Below are 14,758 nucleotides of genomic sequence, written 5' to 3'. Positions count from 1 at the left end.
CCAAAATATTTTTACGCTGTTATGAAACACGAGAAGTAGCTACAAGTTGTAACTGTTTGTTTTCTTTCTACACTTACTTACTTGATAATTGCAGCATCCTGAAAGAAGGACCTGTAGGACAATGTATTAGTATTAAGCGATTAAAATGGAAACAGTGAAGCAGCAGTCTCCAATGACCGAAAAGATCGTTGTTGCGCCAAGATGGGCACGTATTGAGCAGCCAGACGAAGTGGAAATGTGAAAGTAAGTGGAAATCTAGATCGTCGGCGCGAAATCATCTTCATGTGAGTCCGAACAAGTAGAAGAAGTGGCCACTGGGAAATGGGTCTGTGATACTCCAATATTTGGACTCGTCCAGGGAATGTGTAAGTGGAACCAGTTGTTACAAGACGGTCGGGCTTAGCTGTTGCGGATATTGGAGCGCGCAAATCTGATTTCAGCCTAGGATGGCCGTCTCCTTGTCCAAGTGACCGTATAATGGATGGTGCTGTTATGGAGTCTGCGCAGGGTGCAGTTTTGACTAGAGGTACACACAGCTTTACGGTGGTTGCAGTTACCTAAGGTTTATATTTGACTACACTAATGTGACCTTTACAAATACACTGACACTTTTTTTCAGGAGCATGACGAACCGTACAAAAATAAATGGTGGCCTTGATAACGACACCACGTTCGTATTACTGCGCTGTCCTGCTGTGAATCGCTAAGAAAATGTTCACAGCCTCGCTCAGACTTTGAAAAGCACTTTCTTAGATTGTTTCCCTACAAAGAGCTGTCAACAAGAAGAGGCTCCATTGTTCTAAATCAGTTGCTGCATGAAAATAATCATCTTTTTCTGGTAAATTAATGCATTGCTATTCTCTGCGAACCAGAGTAAGAATTATAGGATCTGCTGAACGGAGTGGACATTCTACTGAGTACAGAACATAGACTGAGAGTAAACTAAAAAAAGGTGAATGAATTGAGGAGTAGCGAGAATGGAATTAGTGACGAACTTCTCATTAAAATTACTGACATCTTATTAGAAGAAGTGAAGAAAGTTGTCTGCATTATGGACAAGGCAAGGAGGATATGACAAGCAGTCTACCATTAGCAAAGAGGGCATTTCTGGCTAAAAGAAGTCTACTAGCTTCAAACATAGATGTAAATTTGTATGTACATCTGGGTCACAGATTTGTATGGAATTGAATAATGGGCTGTGAGAAAGCCGGAAAATAAAAACAATCGAAGCGTCTGAGATGTAGTAGCAACAGAGGAATACTGAAATTTAAGTGGACTGACATGAGTGTGAGGAGGTTCTCCGCCGATTTGAGGACGAAAGGGATGTGTCGCAAACATTAATAGAAGGGACAAGATGATAGGACATGTGTTAAGACGTTAATAAATGACCTACATGGAACTAGACGGAGACGTAGGGAGCAAAGATTGTAAGGCAAGACAGAGATTGGCAATACAGTACATAGAACATATAACTGAATGGACTGAGTGTAAGTGCTAAAACGAAATGAAGAGATTGGCGCAGGATATAAAATCATGGTAGACCGCATCAAATCACAGTGATGACATATCCCTCACCCTCCCAAAATTTTTTATTTGCTTGCATCATGACCCAGTAGCGTAAAGTTTAAACAAAATAGCAAGGAATATTCGCTTCCCGAGTGAGAGCGTCGCTCCAAAGCACGGGAAATATTCACTCATACTTAGTGGTAGGTATAAAAACAAAGGCAGCCCTTTCTAACGAGTCAATGACTGCGATTTTCTACGTCTCCATCTATATTTACATCTACATCTACATCAACATAATATATATAATATACTCCGCAAGCCACCGTACGGTGCGTGGCGTACCCTGTACCACTACTAGTCATTTCCTTTCCTGTTCCACTCGCAAATAGAGCGAGGGAAAACGACTATCTATATGCCTCCGTATGAGCCCTAATTTCTTGTATCTTATCTTCGTGATCCTTACGCTCAATATGTTGGCGGCAGCAGAATCGTTCGGCATTCAGCTTCAAATGCTGTTTCTTTAAATTTTCTCAATAGTGTTTCTCGAGAAGAACGTCGCCTTCCCCCCTCTCTCCCCCCCTCCCCCAGGGATTCCCATATGAGTGCCCGAAGTATCTCCGCAACACTTACGTGTTGTTCGAATCTACGGGTAACAAATCTAGCAGCCCGCCTCTGAATTGATTCGTTGTCTTCCTTCAATCCAACCTGATACAGATCCCAAACACTAGAGCAGTACTCAATAACAGGTCGCACCCGCGTCCTATATGCAGTCTCCTTTACAGGTGAACCACTCTGCTAAAGTTCTCCCAATAAACCGAAGTCGACCATTCTTCTTCCCGATCACAGTTCTCACGTGCTCGTTCCATCCCATATCGCTTTGCAACGTTATGCCCAGATATTTAAACGACGTGACTGTGTCGAGCAGGACACTAGTCATACTGTAACCGAACATTACAGGTTTGATCTTCCTACTCATCCGCATCAACTCACATTTTTCCAACGGGTACAATAATGTGATTTTAAGAACATGAACTGTAGAGGACCCTTTCAGATATTAAAATATTTCGCATAGAAAAAGAGACTTGTCCTGAAAGAAACTCCTGTTACGCAGTGGGTAGGGTAGACACAAATTATCCTGAAATACCCGATGTTCAACGCTGTTGTTGTTGTGATCTTCTATGTGAAGCCTCTTTGTATCCGAATAGCTATTGAACCTGCTTATTGTTTCCATTCCTTCTACTCCCTCTGCAGTTTTACCGTCACACACTTCCCTCCATTAGCAAATTGACGATTCCTTCATACCTCAGTATGTCTCCTCTTAATCACTTCTTTTAATCAAGTTGCATCATTATTTTTTCTCCAGCTTAACTCAGTTCATTCTCATTAGTTACTCGATCTATCCACCTAATCTTCAGCATTCTTTTGCAGCACCACATTTCAAAAGTTCCTAATCTCTTCTTTTCTGAACTGCTTATTGTGTAACTTTCACTACTGTACGAGGCTACACTCCAAACAAATACCTTCAGAAAAGACTTCCTAACTCCTAGATTTGTATTCTTAACAACTTCGTCATTTTCAGAATTGCTTTCCTTGCCAGAGACATACTGAATTTAACATCCTCTCTTCTTTGAAAACCGTAACTTATTTTGTAAAATTCATCTACTACGTTTAGTGTCTCATTTTTCAATCTAAGTCCCTCAGCATAACTGTTTTTCTTCGAACGCATCCCATTAGTCTTGTTTTACTTTTATTGATGTTCAAATTATAACCTCTTCGAGACACTGAACATTCCGTTCAATTGCTCCTCCAGGTCCTTTGCCGTCTCTCACAGAATTGCAGCGTCATCGGGATATCTCAAAGTTTCATTTCTTCCCCCTGAACGTTAATTCCCTTATTATATTTTTATTGATCTTATTTATTGCTTGCTCAGTATACAGATTGAATTACATCGCGCTGGCCTTAGTGGCCGAGCGGTTTTAGGCCCTTCAGTCTGTAACAGCGCGACCGCTACGGTCGCAGGTTCGAATCCTGCTTCGGCCATGGATGTGTGTGATGCCCTTAGGTTAGTTAGGTTTAAGTAGTTCTAAGTTCAAGAGGACTGATGACCTCAGATGCTAAGTCTCATAGTGCTCAGAGCCAATAACATCGCGGACAGGCTACGACCCTGTCTCACTCCCTTCTCAACCATTGCTTCCTTTTCGTGTCCTTCGACTATTATTGCTGTCTTGATTTCTGCCAAGTCCTAAACAACCTTTCGCTTCTTGTACTTTATCCCAGCTACCTTTACAAATTTAGTGTATTCCGGTCAACAATGTCAACAGCTTTCTCTAGATCAACAAATGCTGTAAACATAGGTTTGCATTTCTTTAACCTATCTTCTAAGTCGCCGAGTTAGTTTTGCTTGAAGTCTTCCTATGTTTCTGGAACCCAAATTAATCTTCCCCGCGGTCGGTCTCTACCACTTTTCTATAGATAATGGGTGTCAGTATTTTCCAATATTAACATATTAAACTGATATTTGAGTAACATTCTCACCTGTCAGCAGCTGCCTTCTTTGGAACTGGAGTTATTACTTTCTTTTTGATATCTGAGGGTGTCTCGCGTGTTTCACACGTGTTGCACATCAGATGGAACAATTTTGTTGTTGCTAGCTCCCCCAAGGATCTCGATAATTCTGATGGAATGTCATGTACTCCAAGGCCCTTGTTTCGACTTTTGTCTTTGAGTGTCCTGTCAAATTCTTCCCGCACTATCATATCTCCCAGCTTATCTTCATTTACTTCCTCTTCCCTTTCTACGACATTGCCTTCAGTCCCTTTGTATTGTCCTTGATACATTCTCTTTCTCTCTGTCAAATGTTATTTGTGGTGTCACCGCCAGACACCACACTTGCTAGGTGGTAGCCTTTAAATCGGCCGCGGTCCATTAGTATACGCCGGACCCGCGTGTCGCCACTGTCAGTAATTGCAGACCGACCGCCACCACACGGCAGGTCTAGAGAGACGTCCTGGCACTCGCCCCAGTTGTACAGCCGACGTTCACAGCAATGGTTCACTGACAAATACGCTCTCATTTGCCGAGACGATAGTTAGCATAGCCTTCAGCTACATTTGCTACGACCTAGCAAGGCGCCGTATTCAATTGATAATTAATATTATGAAGCATGTACCGTAACGAGAGATGTTCTACAATTGTGGATTAAAGTTAAGTATTACATCATCTATGTACTTTATTTACAATTCTCAAGATATTGTCCTGTTCCAGACCTCACGCCAGTCAGCGTGTAATTAAACGCGTGCATTTCGGCCTCCTCTAGAAAAACAGTGTTGGCTCTTCTGCCAACACTACATTATTAGTGTGGGACGAATAATGTTGACACCCGCTCCGCTATAGTAAAAGCATTGTAACAGATTATTTGAGAGTAATATTAGTGAGTTGTTTATTTTTGAACACCGGAACGAAAATAATGTTCCACAACCTATAGAACGCTTGAGTCGCAGCCTTCTCTGATCGTGAGCCGAGCGCGAAACACCGCCCCACGCGGAAACGCTTCGTAGAGTCGCGAACACCCGGGAGAGCCATCAGGCTAACGACCGCCGGCAGCACTTTGCGTCCAATTGGGACGGTCGCCGGTAATTAGAAACGGCTGCAGCCGCCGCTGTACCTCCAGCGTTGCGCCATTAGGCACCGAACTGCCCACGGCGCAGCAGCTTCGTGCCTGGCAGGTAAATTACGACAAATTGCGGACACATCGCTAAAGAGGGAAGAATGAACAGTTTATGATTAAACTAAAGCTAATTGCTATTACTCGTACTTCGGAACAAGTTCTTTTTCTGCCCAGTCTAAGTAGAATGTTGCCAACTACTATCGACTGATCAGCATCAGATATAAATTTATTCTTAAATATAATGTTTCTTTCATCTTGTTCTGGTAGGTAGCAGAAGAAGTATTATGAAGCAGAGATGGAATAAAGTGGGCGACTTAATTTCTGTTTCCAGTACGTGAAAATGGATAAAGGAAACAAATTTCCTGAAGGAGTCTACGACCATTGTGGTTATTTTGTAAATGAAACCGTCTAGATCGCTTCATATATTACTTTATTTATAACGTCGTTCAGCTACTGCCATCGCCAGATTAAAACGTAGAACTTTTGAAACATCTTTCAGTGTGAAATCTAACTGTCGTCTTCATTTTAATTAATCACTCAAACCAAAAATGCGAACTACAGGGTGTTCCGTTTGAGGTGTCAGAAAAGTATAATGCTATATTTATTAAATTAATGTTCGTAGGTGGCATACGTTAGTACGTTCAGCGTGTCTCGGTAGTTAAGTGAAAGTAGTCGTTACTGTACAACAACGCGCTCATATTAAGTGTCTTAGGGCATGCGAAGTTTTCGTGTGTAGTGGGGACCCAGACAGCTCTCAGACGTCGTTACAATGTTATCGGCCCATTCCTTTTTGCGGAGGAGACTGTTCGTGTCGTCACTTACCTTGATATGATCGAGCAGCATGTGGTCCAATAATTACAAGATGGGGTACTAGGCACCATTGTCAACAGGACGGCGCTGCACCACATTGGGGTGTCATAGCGCCGGAACGATTAAACCAGATACTCAACGATCGTTGGCGCAGCCGTGTTGGATCTATCCCATGGCCTCCTAATAGCCCCGACCTAACGCCTACAGATTTTTTGGGTGAGCATATGTCAAGTCAACAATGTTTGTACAAAAACCACAGAATCAAGTCGACCTACGGAGGCAGATTACAGCTGCCTTTCAGCAAATCACTCCAAAAAAAGCTGAGGGACCACATGGCGCAACATAGACGCGACGTATGATACATACCGCATTCTCAATCGCGGACACGTTGAGTGCTAATTGGCTGTGACACAAACGGCAGACTCTCCTACACACGTATATACCGTTAAAAAGCAATGAATTTGCATAATTTCTTGTATACAGTGTTTTACTTTCCTAACATCACCAACAGATCACCCCGTGTTTGTAACTGGTTACAGTTGCTTTTGCGGTAAGCCCTAGCAAAGACGCATCTGACTATGGTTTATGTGGCGACGAGAGTTAACCTTCGCAAGCACAAAGGCAAACAGTGGTGAGAGTTCTGGTGAATGTGCTGACAAGGGCAACAGTTGAACGACCTTGCTTTGAGGTAGCTCAGAACAGCACAGGCAACATGAAGTCTCGAGTTATCTTGTAGAAAGGTAACGTCACAGCGACTTCAAAGATAATGCGCAGCCACCAGCCTTAACACGTCATAAATGTAGCATCTACTGTCCAAACTACAGGCTATGCGAACCGGGGGTGATCGTGTCGTACACGCAGTGGCACCCCATACCATCACACCAGCTCATGGGCCTGTAAGACGATCACGAATTCAATTTGGCAACTTTCATTCTCCTCAGAGCCTCCACACAACGATGCGCCTAACATGACTATGTATGCAGAACCGTCTGAAAAGACGACGTGGCGCCACTCCTGTGTCCTGCGTTGTTGGGTTTATAACTGTCCATGCATTACTCTCTCCTGCCACGTCAAGGGAACCGCAACTATGGTTGGCGCGCTACCAGCCCAGACGTCGCCACACTGTCGGTATTGAAATCATTCTTGCTGAAAAAAAAAACTTCATTGACTCAGGTATGTGGCGTGCCTGTACGACATTTCACAGTCGAGCGAACATTATTCTGTCCTCCTGGGCGCTAGTAACGCGGGGCCATATAACTCTTGCATGGCGTTGAGTCTGATCCTCCTGTGACAAACGAGGGATTCCGGCCAAAGTGAGAAGCAGTTTTCACGGACGCGGGTCATGATCCTGCCGTTCTCAAATTCTGACAGGTGCAACTAGAAATTTCTTATACGAGGCATAACACCGTCTTCTCACAAGCAAAGTACATTCAAATGTTAAACTTTCCTTACGTACAGAATTTGGATGGTATTATTCCTTCCTTCTTCGAGCAGTTGTTCTGAAAGGCCAATCATTGCCATATCCATCCACGTCATACACTTCATCTTAGTTTAACGTTTCATGCCTGCTGTCTTTACGAAGTTACAATTTTACCGTACGGCAATATTACCAACTGAGTTACAGTATCTTAATTGACGTCATTTTCAAACACTTAGAGTGCATACCTATCAACAAGCACAAAAGTATTGAAACTATCAGTTACTGTTAAAAATAAGCAGAAACAAATTTTAGAACAGTCAGTGAGGCATAGTTATGTCTTTCTAAAAAGTATTTCACCTGAGAATTTAGTAGTAGGGAAGTTAGTTCAAATATTGTATTTAACAGTGATGTAGGTCGATTGACGGAATAGTGGCTGTTGATACCAACATGTCAGTTCCCAGTTATTACGCTCTCTCTTAAGCTAGATGTTTTTTTATTAATTTATTGAGTATAACAAAATACTCATTTCTTGGTCGGTTCTGGCGCCGAAAAGTCCCAAATGTTACTACTGCTGTTCTAAAGATGTTCCGGTTTTGTGCTTCTTTTGCCTGTACGTCTATTTCCTCTAGAGCTATTTTGAAGCTCACGTAGGCATCAGGGTAATCTTTTTATCGGATTCGAGTCGAAGATGCTGTAGATGCGTTTCGTTGATTTGGAGTCATTCAGTCTTATGTTATTGTGATATTTTAGACCCAATATAGCTTGCAATATCTTCCTCTATTTTCATTCTAAGAGGATAAGTCCCTCATGTGCTCAGTCACAATAATTCAGACTTCAAATACGATTAGTTTTGCTATTATTGATCCGAGATTCCAGCACTCTTTCCACATAGATCTCGTACGCAGTTGTAGACTTTGTTGAGATGTAAACGGTAAATAGTATGAATACTATTGATTCTATAATCGATTTGGTTCACAGGTTTAATGATATTATTGTTTATGTATGTCCCTTTACTGGACGTCTACGTTTAATATTTCAGATGCCTACGTTTCAGTCCTTCCCTGTACGCCTAGCCAAGATCGCCTGCATTTAAGTCGGATGAGGCAGAATTTTGTAGCCCCTCCTGCGGCCCTCATCCCAGACAGCCAGTCATCTTCACTCATGCTCAGATCACAGGTACGACCACATCACCGCATTAACTGCGAAAAAAGTTTGTGCTACGACGCCAACGCACCCGTTCTTGCGACCCAATGCTTCCGCCATCCACGTCGGCTACCCCACGCCTGGAGTCGCATTGTCCGTCCTCCTGCCTATCTCGCTACGACGAAAGAGGGCGTATGGCTGATCCACTTACCTTCCCTGGCTGACATCTACACATATCTTTTCAACAGAAAATGTTCTAATAATCTGTATCTTTTCTGACACACACGTGATATACAGATCTTCATAGACTCCATTTACTTTACGTTTTAGTTTAGTTAATGTCTTTCCATTTTAATATGCCGAGTGAATCAAAAGTAACACTTAGTGGGTGTAATGTACACATCCAAAAAAGAGTAAAACGTTAAACAAAGTTCTGTTTGAAATTGCTTTATTTCCGAGTTGTGCTGCATTACGTCATTTGTGACAGGCATCACATCCTGGGCCAGTACAGGCTTCTGGCGTATCACGTTCGTCGGCATGTCGACTGATGTTGCTTAGTACACCACTCTGTACTGTTTGGTTCCTTTTGGCACGTATTGACTACGGTGTTATCTGTTGTAATCTATCGTGCTGTTGTGCTATAGCAGAACCAGAGGTACTACGTAAATTCATTCTGTCGGTAGTTTATAGACTGCAGTCGTTGTGTACGATACTCAGACGGTGAATATGCTGACATGCACTTCCTTCGCGGCGCAACAGAAGGCAGTGTACAAGTACCAAGACGACGATACATGGAAATCTTTCCAAACAGAAGAGTACCAAACAATCAGACTTTGACTGGCGTGGACAGGCGTTTAAGGGAATATAGCATTCATGTTGCTCCACTGTTATGTCAACCTAATTTGAATGGAGTGGGTTCTGTAATTGGTAGATGAAGATCCAACCATATGCACCCGCTCCACTGTAGGGGTTTCACAATCAACTGCATGGCGCCTGCTTTGGAGACAGCGATTCCACCCATTTCACCTGAAGAAGGCACAGGAGCCTGTTTACCCGTGTGGCTATCGTGAAAGCTTTTAACATGTACGTGATGGCGCATGTCAACCCTCGAATAACTACAATACTAGGATATCAACATACTTTTGCAGTGACCATTTGATGTGGTATAATAGACAATTAGTTATTCTGCGCACATGTTCTTCTACAGAGCTTGAGAGGCAGAGTGTATCGACCGTTTCTGGAACATGAACTGGTTCGTCTGCTTCATAATGTCCCACTCGATATACAAAACAACTTATGGTTTATGCAAGACGGTTCCGCTGCGCATTTCAGTCGGGAGGCAGGAGAGTATCTCACTATTGTTTATCCAAATAAGCGGATAGGTTGTGGTGGACAAATTGCTTGGCCAGCCAGATCTCCGGATCTTAAATACTTGCACTTCTGTCTTTGGGATCGTCTCAAGGAGCTAACGTGTAGTGTTGCAATGAGGAAGTAGCGTAGCTACAACAGCAAATTGAAAATGGCTGTGCAGCTGTGCACAGTGAGGTGAACGGAGCCTGCTACATTACGAGAGCAGCAACACGTCGAGCACGTCACGTTCTTCGTCTGTGTGGACATCCTTTTGAACACATTCTGCGGCAAATGTACAGTACGCACTTATATTAAATTTCGGACCCTTCCGCGTTGTTGTTTCCGCAAAGAATTTATTTAGTGTTTGTATTGCACTTGTCCCTACTCTACTACATAACTCTGAAATAAAGTAATTTCAGACAAAACTTTACTTAACATTTTAATCTCATTTTGATACATACATTAGGCCGACCACTGTGGACGAGCGGTTCTAGGCTCTTGAGTCTGGCATGGATGTGTGTGATGTCCTTAGGTTAGTTAGGTTTAAGTAGTTCCAAGTTCTAGGGGACTGATGAGCTCAGATGTTAAGTCCCATAGTGCTCAGAGCCATTTGAACCATTTTTTATGTATCCATTACGTCAATAGTTACTTTTGAATCACCCTGTGTAAGGCATTCTTATTTCAAAAGTTCAAATCGGTCTTCGCACTGTCTCCACCAACCAGCAGGTTCCCTGAAACATTTCCTTATTTGGTCGTTCTACAGACGACACTGCACCGTGCCACAACAATGCGCAGCATTTCGCCGTCGAAGATTAATCAGCAAAAACATTTGTTTCATTGAATGAAACATTACGCGTCCCGGCAAGATTATCGGGTGTTTTGATTTTAATACATGACGGGAGCGTACATTCGCCTCGACTGATTTATTTGTGCCGATTTTTTATCAACGATATCCATAACTTGCTTATCAACATTTATCAGCCAATATGAAGATGCCTTGAATTGGCCGAAACGCGCGAAATTGATGAATAAATAAAACATTATTTTCAACGTCACAACCAAGACTGTTTTCTTCTCCTCATGATCCAAAACTGTTCCTTAGAATTTTTGTTTCGTACTTGAACTGGTGATCTAGGTTAATAATGTAAACTGGGTGAACACTAACTCCGTCGACAATGTTTCTTGTGTTCTTCAGGAATATTACCTAAGGGGTAATCAAAATTTTTCCGTTAAAGACTTTGCTTCAGCGTATTTGCAACGCTGGTATATAAGCACCGACAGGTAGGCAAGGAGGTAGTGTGGCCTTTTAACGTAAACTTTTTGCTCGCCCCTTATACTTTAGTATGAAGTGCTCTCCGATGCATAGTTATAGAATTTCATAACTTCGTCTGAGTTTTTACCCTCACTTACCTTGTTAATATATTGTTCTGAACATGCTGCACGACTTTATAAATGTCGACGGAATGCGCCATGTGTCCAGCCTAGAAATTAACTTATTTGATTCACTCACAGAACTTGTTGATAACGGTAATGGTCCCTTTATTCTTAGCCATCAACTGAGTTCGAGTTTACGGTGTGTAGAAATGCAAATATTGTCAACAACTTGAGGGTTTACTGACACGAAAATTATAACTTCTTATTCTTATTCTTCTTGCTGTAAGTGTTAGGCATTTGCATGTTACGTCTTCTTACTGTATGTGGTTAGCTTCAGTTTATTTCTCCGCCTCTTTCCTAATCTGCCTATTGATGTTTTCCCTGTGGCCAATAATTCATTATTATTTTGGGCATTCTATTTTCATTCATTTTTGTGACGTGGTCTCTGCATTGTATCTATAGCCCTTGTTCTGTTATGGTTGTAAGCGCTAAGTCTTCTCTAATTATTGTATCCCTTATCATATCTGATACTACTCTTCTCAAAAACCATGTTTCCGCAGCTTGTATTTCCGATAATTTCTAGCTGCTATTGGCTAGGTCTCAATGTCGAAAAGTATAGACGCGACTGGTACTATTTTGTAGGACTTTATTAAGGTTCATTTCCTCACCTTGTTATTCAGAGTTTTGTATATGTTCCCTTTAATGTAACTGAATCTTTCATTTCTTTCGGTGCGCCTTTATCATTTGCGAAGGATTTGTAATTAATAGTAATATAGTATTTCCAGCGACATTGTTAGACTTCTAAAGCAATGAATGTATCGAAAAAATAGTTCAGTTGTCTCCAACTTTGTAGAAGTGTGCGATGTGAATTACATGTGTGTCTGATTATCCGGGCACAAATAGTTCTCTGATACGTTTAAGTGCTTTTCTTAGTTTCTTCACGTGTGGATCCACAGCTTAACGTAATTCCTGCATGATGGAACCATTTTAACTATTCACCGTAGTCTATCACATTCTTCATACAAGATGACCTTAACTGCATCGTGTATTACCTTATATTACTGGATAGTTTCGTCATGTGGACATTTTCGAATGCAGTTGTTTCCGTTCTAAGTTTGTTGTATTTAAAAACTATTTACAACTTTAAGGACGTAGCGCTAAATAGTATTTAAATCTGACGCACTTATCATCCACACAACTGCATTCGCCGGCCGCCGTGGCTGTGCGGTTCTAGGCGCTCCAGGCCAGGAGCCGCGCTGCTGCTACGGTCGCAAGGTTCGAATCTTGCTTCGGGCATGGGTGTATGTGATGTCCTTAGGTTAGTTAGTTTTAAGTAGTTCTAAGTTCTAGGGGACTGATGACCACAGCAGTTGAGTCCCATAGTGCTCAGAGCCATTTTTGAACTGTATTCGAAAATGACTGCAGGCCACTACCGGTCAGTAACGTAAGATAATAAAAATGGTTCAAATGGCTCTGAGCACTATGGGACTTAACATCTGAGGTCATCAGTCCCCTAGAACTTAGAACTACTTAAACCTAACTAACCTAAGGACATCACACACATCCATGCCCGAAGCAGGATTCGAACCTGCGACCGTAGCGGACGCGCGGTTCCAGCCTGAAGCGCCTATAACCGCTCGGCCACACTGGCTGGCGTAAGATAATACACGACGCAATGAAGGTCATCCCGTATAAAGAATATGACAGGTTACGGTGAATATTTAAAATGGTTTTATCATTTAGGACCTATTCTTAGTGACAGAATAAATTTCAATGTTTTTTTTTTGTATTTTAACATCACTTTTAGTATCAGAATCAAGAACTTCACTTATGACTCATCAGTCATGAAGAAAAGAAATAATAAATACATTTATACTGAAACTTTCCTGGCAGATTAAAACAGTGTGCTGGACCGAGACTCGAACTCGGGACCTTTGCCTTTCGCGGGCTAGTGCTCTATCATTTTTTTTTTTTTTTTTTGCATTTTTGTTCGTTGTTGATCGTTGGGTTTGATCATTGCGGACGTCACATGACATCCGTTTAAGTTCGTTTGTTGATCCTTCCACTCAGTTATTTTATTACAGAGGCCATCCAGCTCTCTGACCGAACACGCTGAGCTACCGTGCCGGCGCCATCTGAGCTACCCAAGCACGACTCACGCGCCGTCCTGACAGCTTTACTTCCGCCAGTACCTCGTCTCCTACTTTCCTAACTTCGTGAGTCGTGCTTGGGTAGCTCAGATGGTAGAGCACTTGCCCGCGAAAGGCAAAGGTCCCGAGTTCGAGTCTCGGTCCGGCACACTGTTTTAATCTGCCAGGAAAGTTTCATATCAGCGCACACCCCGCTGCAGAGTGAAAATCTCATTCTGGGAACATTTATACTGCACAGACTCTGAACTAGACCACAAAGAACCTTCACATAATGGACATTTCTGTTGGAGAAGGAATAAAAATATTACGCAAAAGATAGTAGTCGAGTGACCGCCGTCGCCTTCTGCAGGTTGGACTACGTGCGCGACGCGATCGTGTCGCTGGTGCGCGTGATGCACGACACGGGGGACAAGCTGGAGCGGCACGAGTACCGCGAGCGGCAGCTGGGCGAGCAGCTCAAGAAGTCGCTGGCCAACCTGGGCAAGCGCGCCGTCTCCACCGACGCGGCGCTCGACTCGCTCGCCTCAGCCATCGCCATCCTGGACGACCGCATGCGCAGGTCGGAGCAGGAGGACAGGCTGGTGAGCACCACTCTGTGTGTGTGTGTGTGTGTGTGTGTGTGTGTGTGTGTGTCGCGTGCACGCGCACGTGTTGGTATTACACAGCGGTTCCGCCAGCCTTCATACGGCCCTGGTGACAGGAAGCGACACACGAAGATTCTCGCGCACTTGCGGTGAGTAAGAGCAGAGCATGTGTTACCTGTAGCACGTCAAAAATTATGTGAGACGTTCATTCGACTCGTCCTGAGACACGCCGTAGTGTCGCACGAAATCTCGAGATTGCTGGTGGTCATAATATAAGCCCTCCTAGCCACGTGCGGCAATTATGCAACATATTACACACCCGATTAACAAGAGAACGTTTGTAGGCGGGCGGTATCAATTCTCAGCACTTCTGCCTCCCTCTTACTTACTCACTGGTCATACCGGACTCGAGAGTCCATTACCGCAGCAACGTATTTTCGCCACCTGTCCCTCTCTTGGGCTATTTCCTTCCATTCACCTTGAATACCTAGGCTCCTCAAATCAGCCTTCACATTGTCCTCCCATCTACGCCTCGGTTTCCCCACAGGACGTTTTCCTTCTAGGTGCCCTACCAGTACTCTGTGCGCTGCCCTGCCCTCATCCATTCGAGAGCTACGTGACCCGCCCATCGCAGCCTACGTGATTTAATAATACTGATTAAGTCAGGGCTTGAATAGAGTTCGTGAACCTCTTCGTTGTGCACTTTTCGCCACTCTCTGCTAATGTCATCCCTTTTTGCTCCGAAAATTTTCCT

General features: G+C 43.2%; 1 protein-coding gene across 1 annotated transcript in view; it reads left to right on the top strand.

Annotated features, from left to right (window-relative positions):
• LOC124594252 (myosin-7B) overlaps positions 1-14,758 on the top strand; it is a 305,039-nt gene that overhangs the window by 238,182 nt on the left and 52,099 nt on the right. Inside the window, exon 4 of the mRNA XM_047132616.1 lies at positions 13,770-14,001. Coding sequence (XP_046988572.1) covers positions 13,770-14,001 — 232 coding nt within the window. The remainder of the gene's footprint in view (positions 1-13,769; positions 14,002-14,758) is intronic.

The sequence above is a fragment of the Schistocerca americana genome, chromosome 2 (genome assembly GCF_021461395.2).
Source record: "Schistocerca americana isolate TAMUIC-IGC-003095 chromosome 2, iqSchAmer2.1, whole genome shotgun sequence".
NCBI lineage: Eukaryota > Metazoa > Arthropoda > Insecta > Orthoptera > Acrididae > Schistocerca > Schistocerca americana.
The sequence above is the reverse complement of the archived record's forward strand: the minus strand, read 5'-3'. Positions and strand labels throughout refer to the sequence as shown.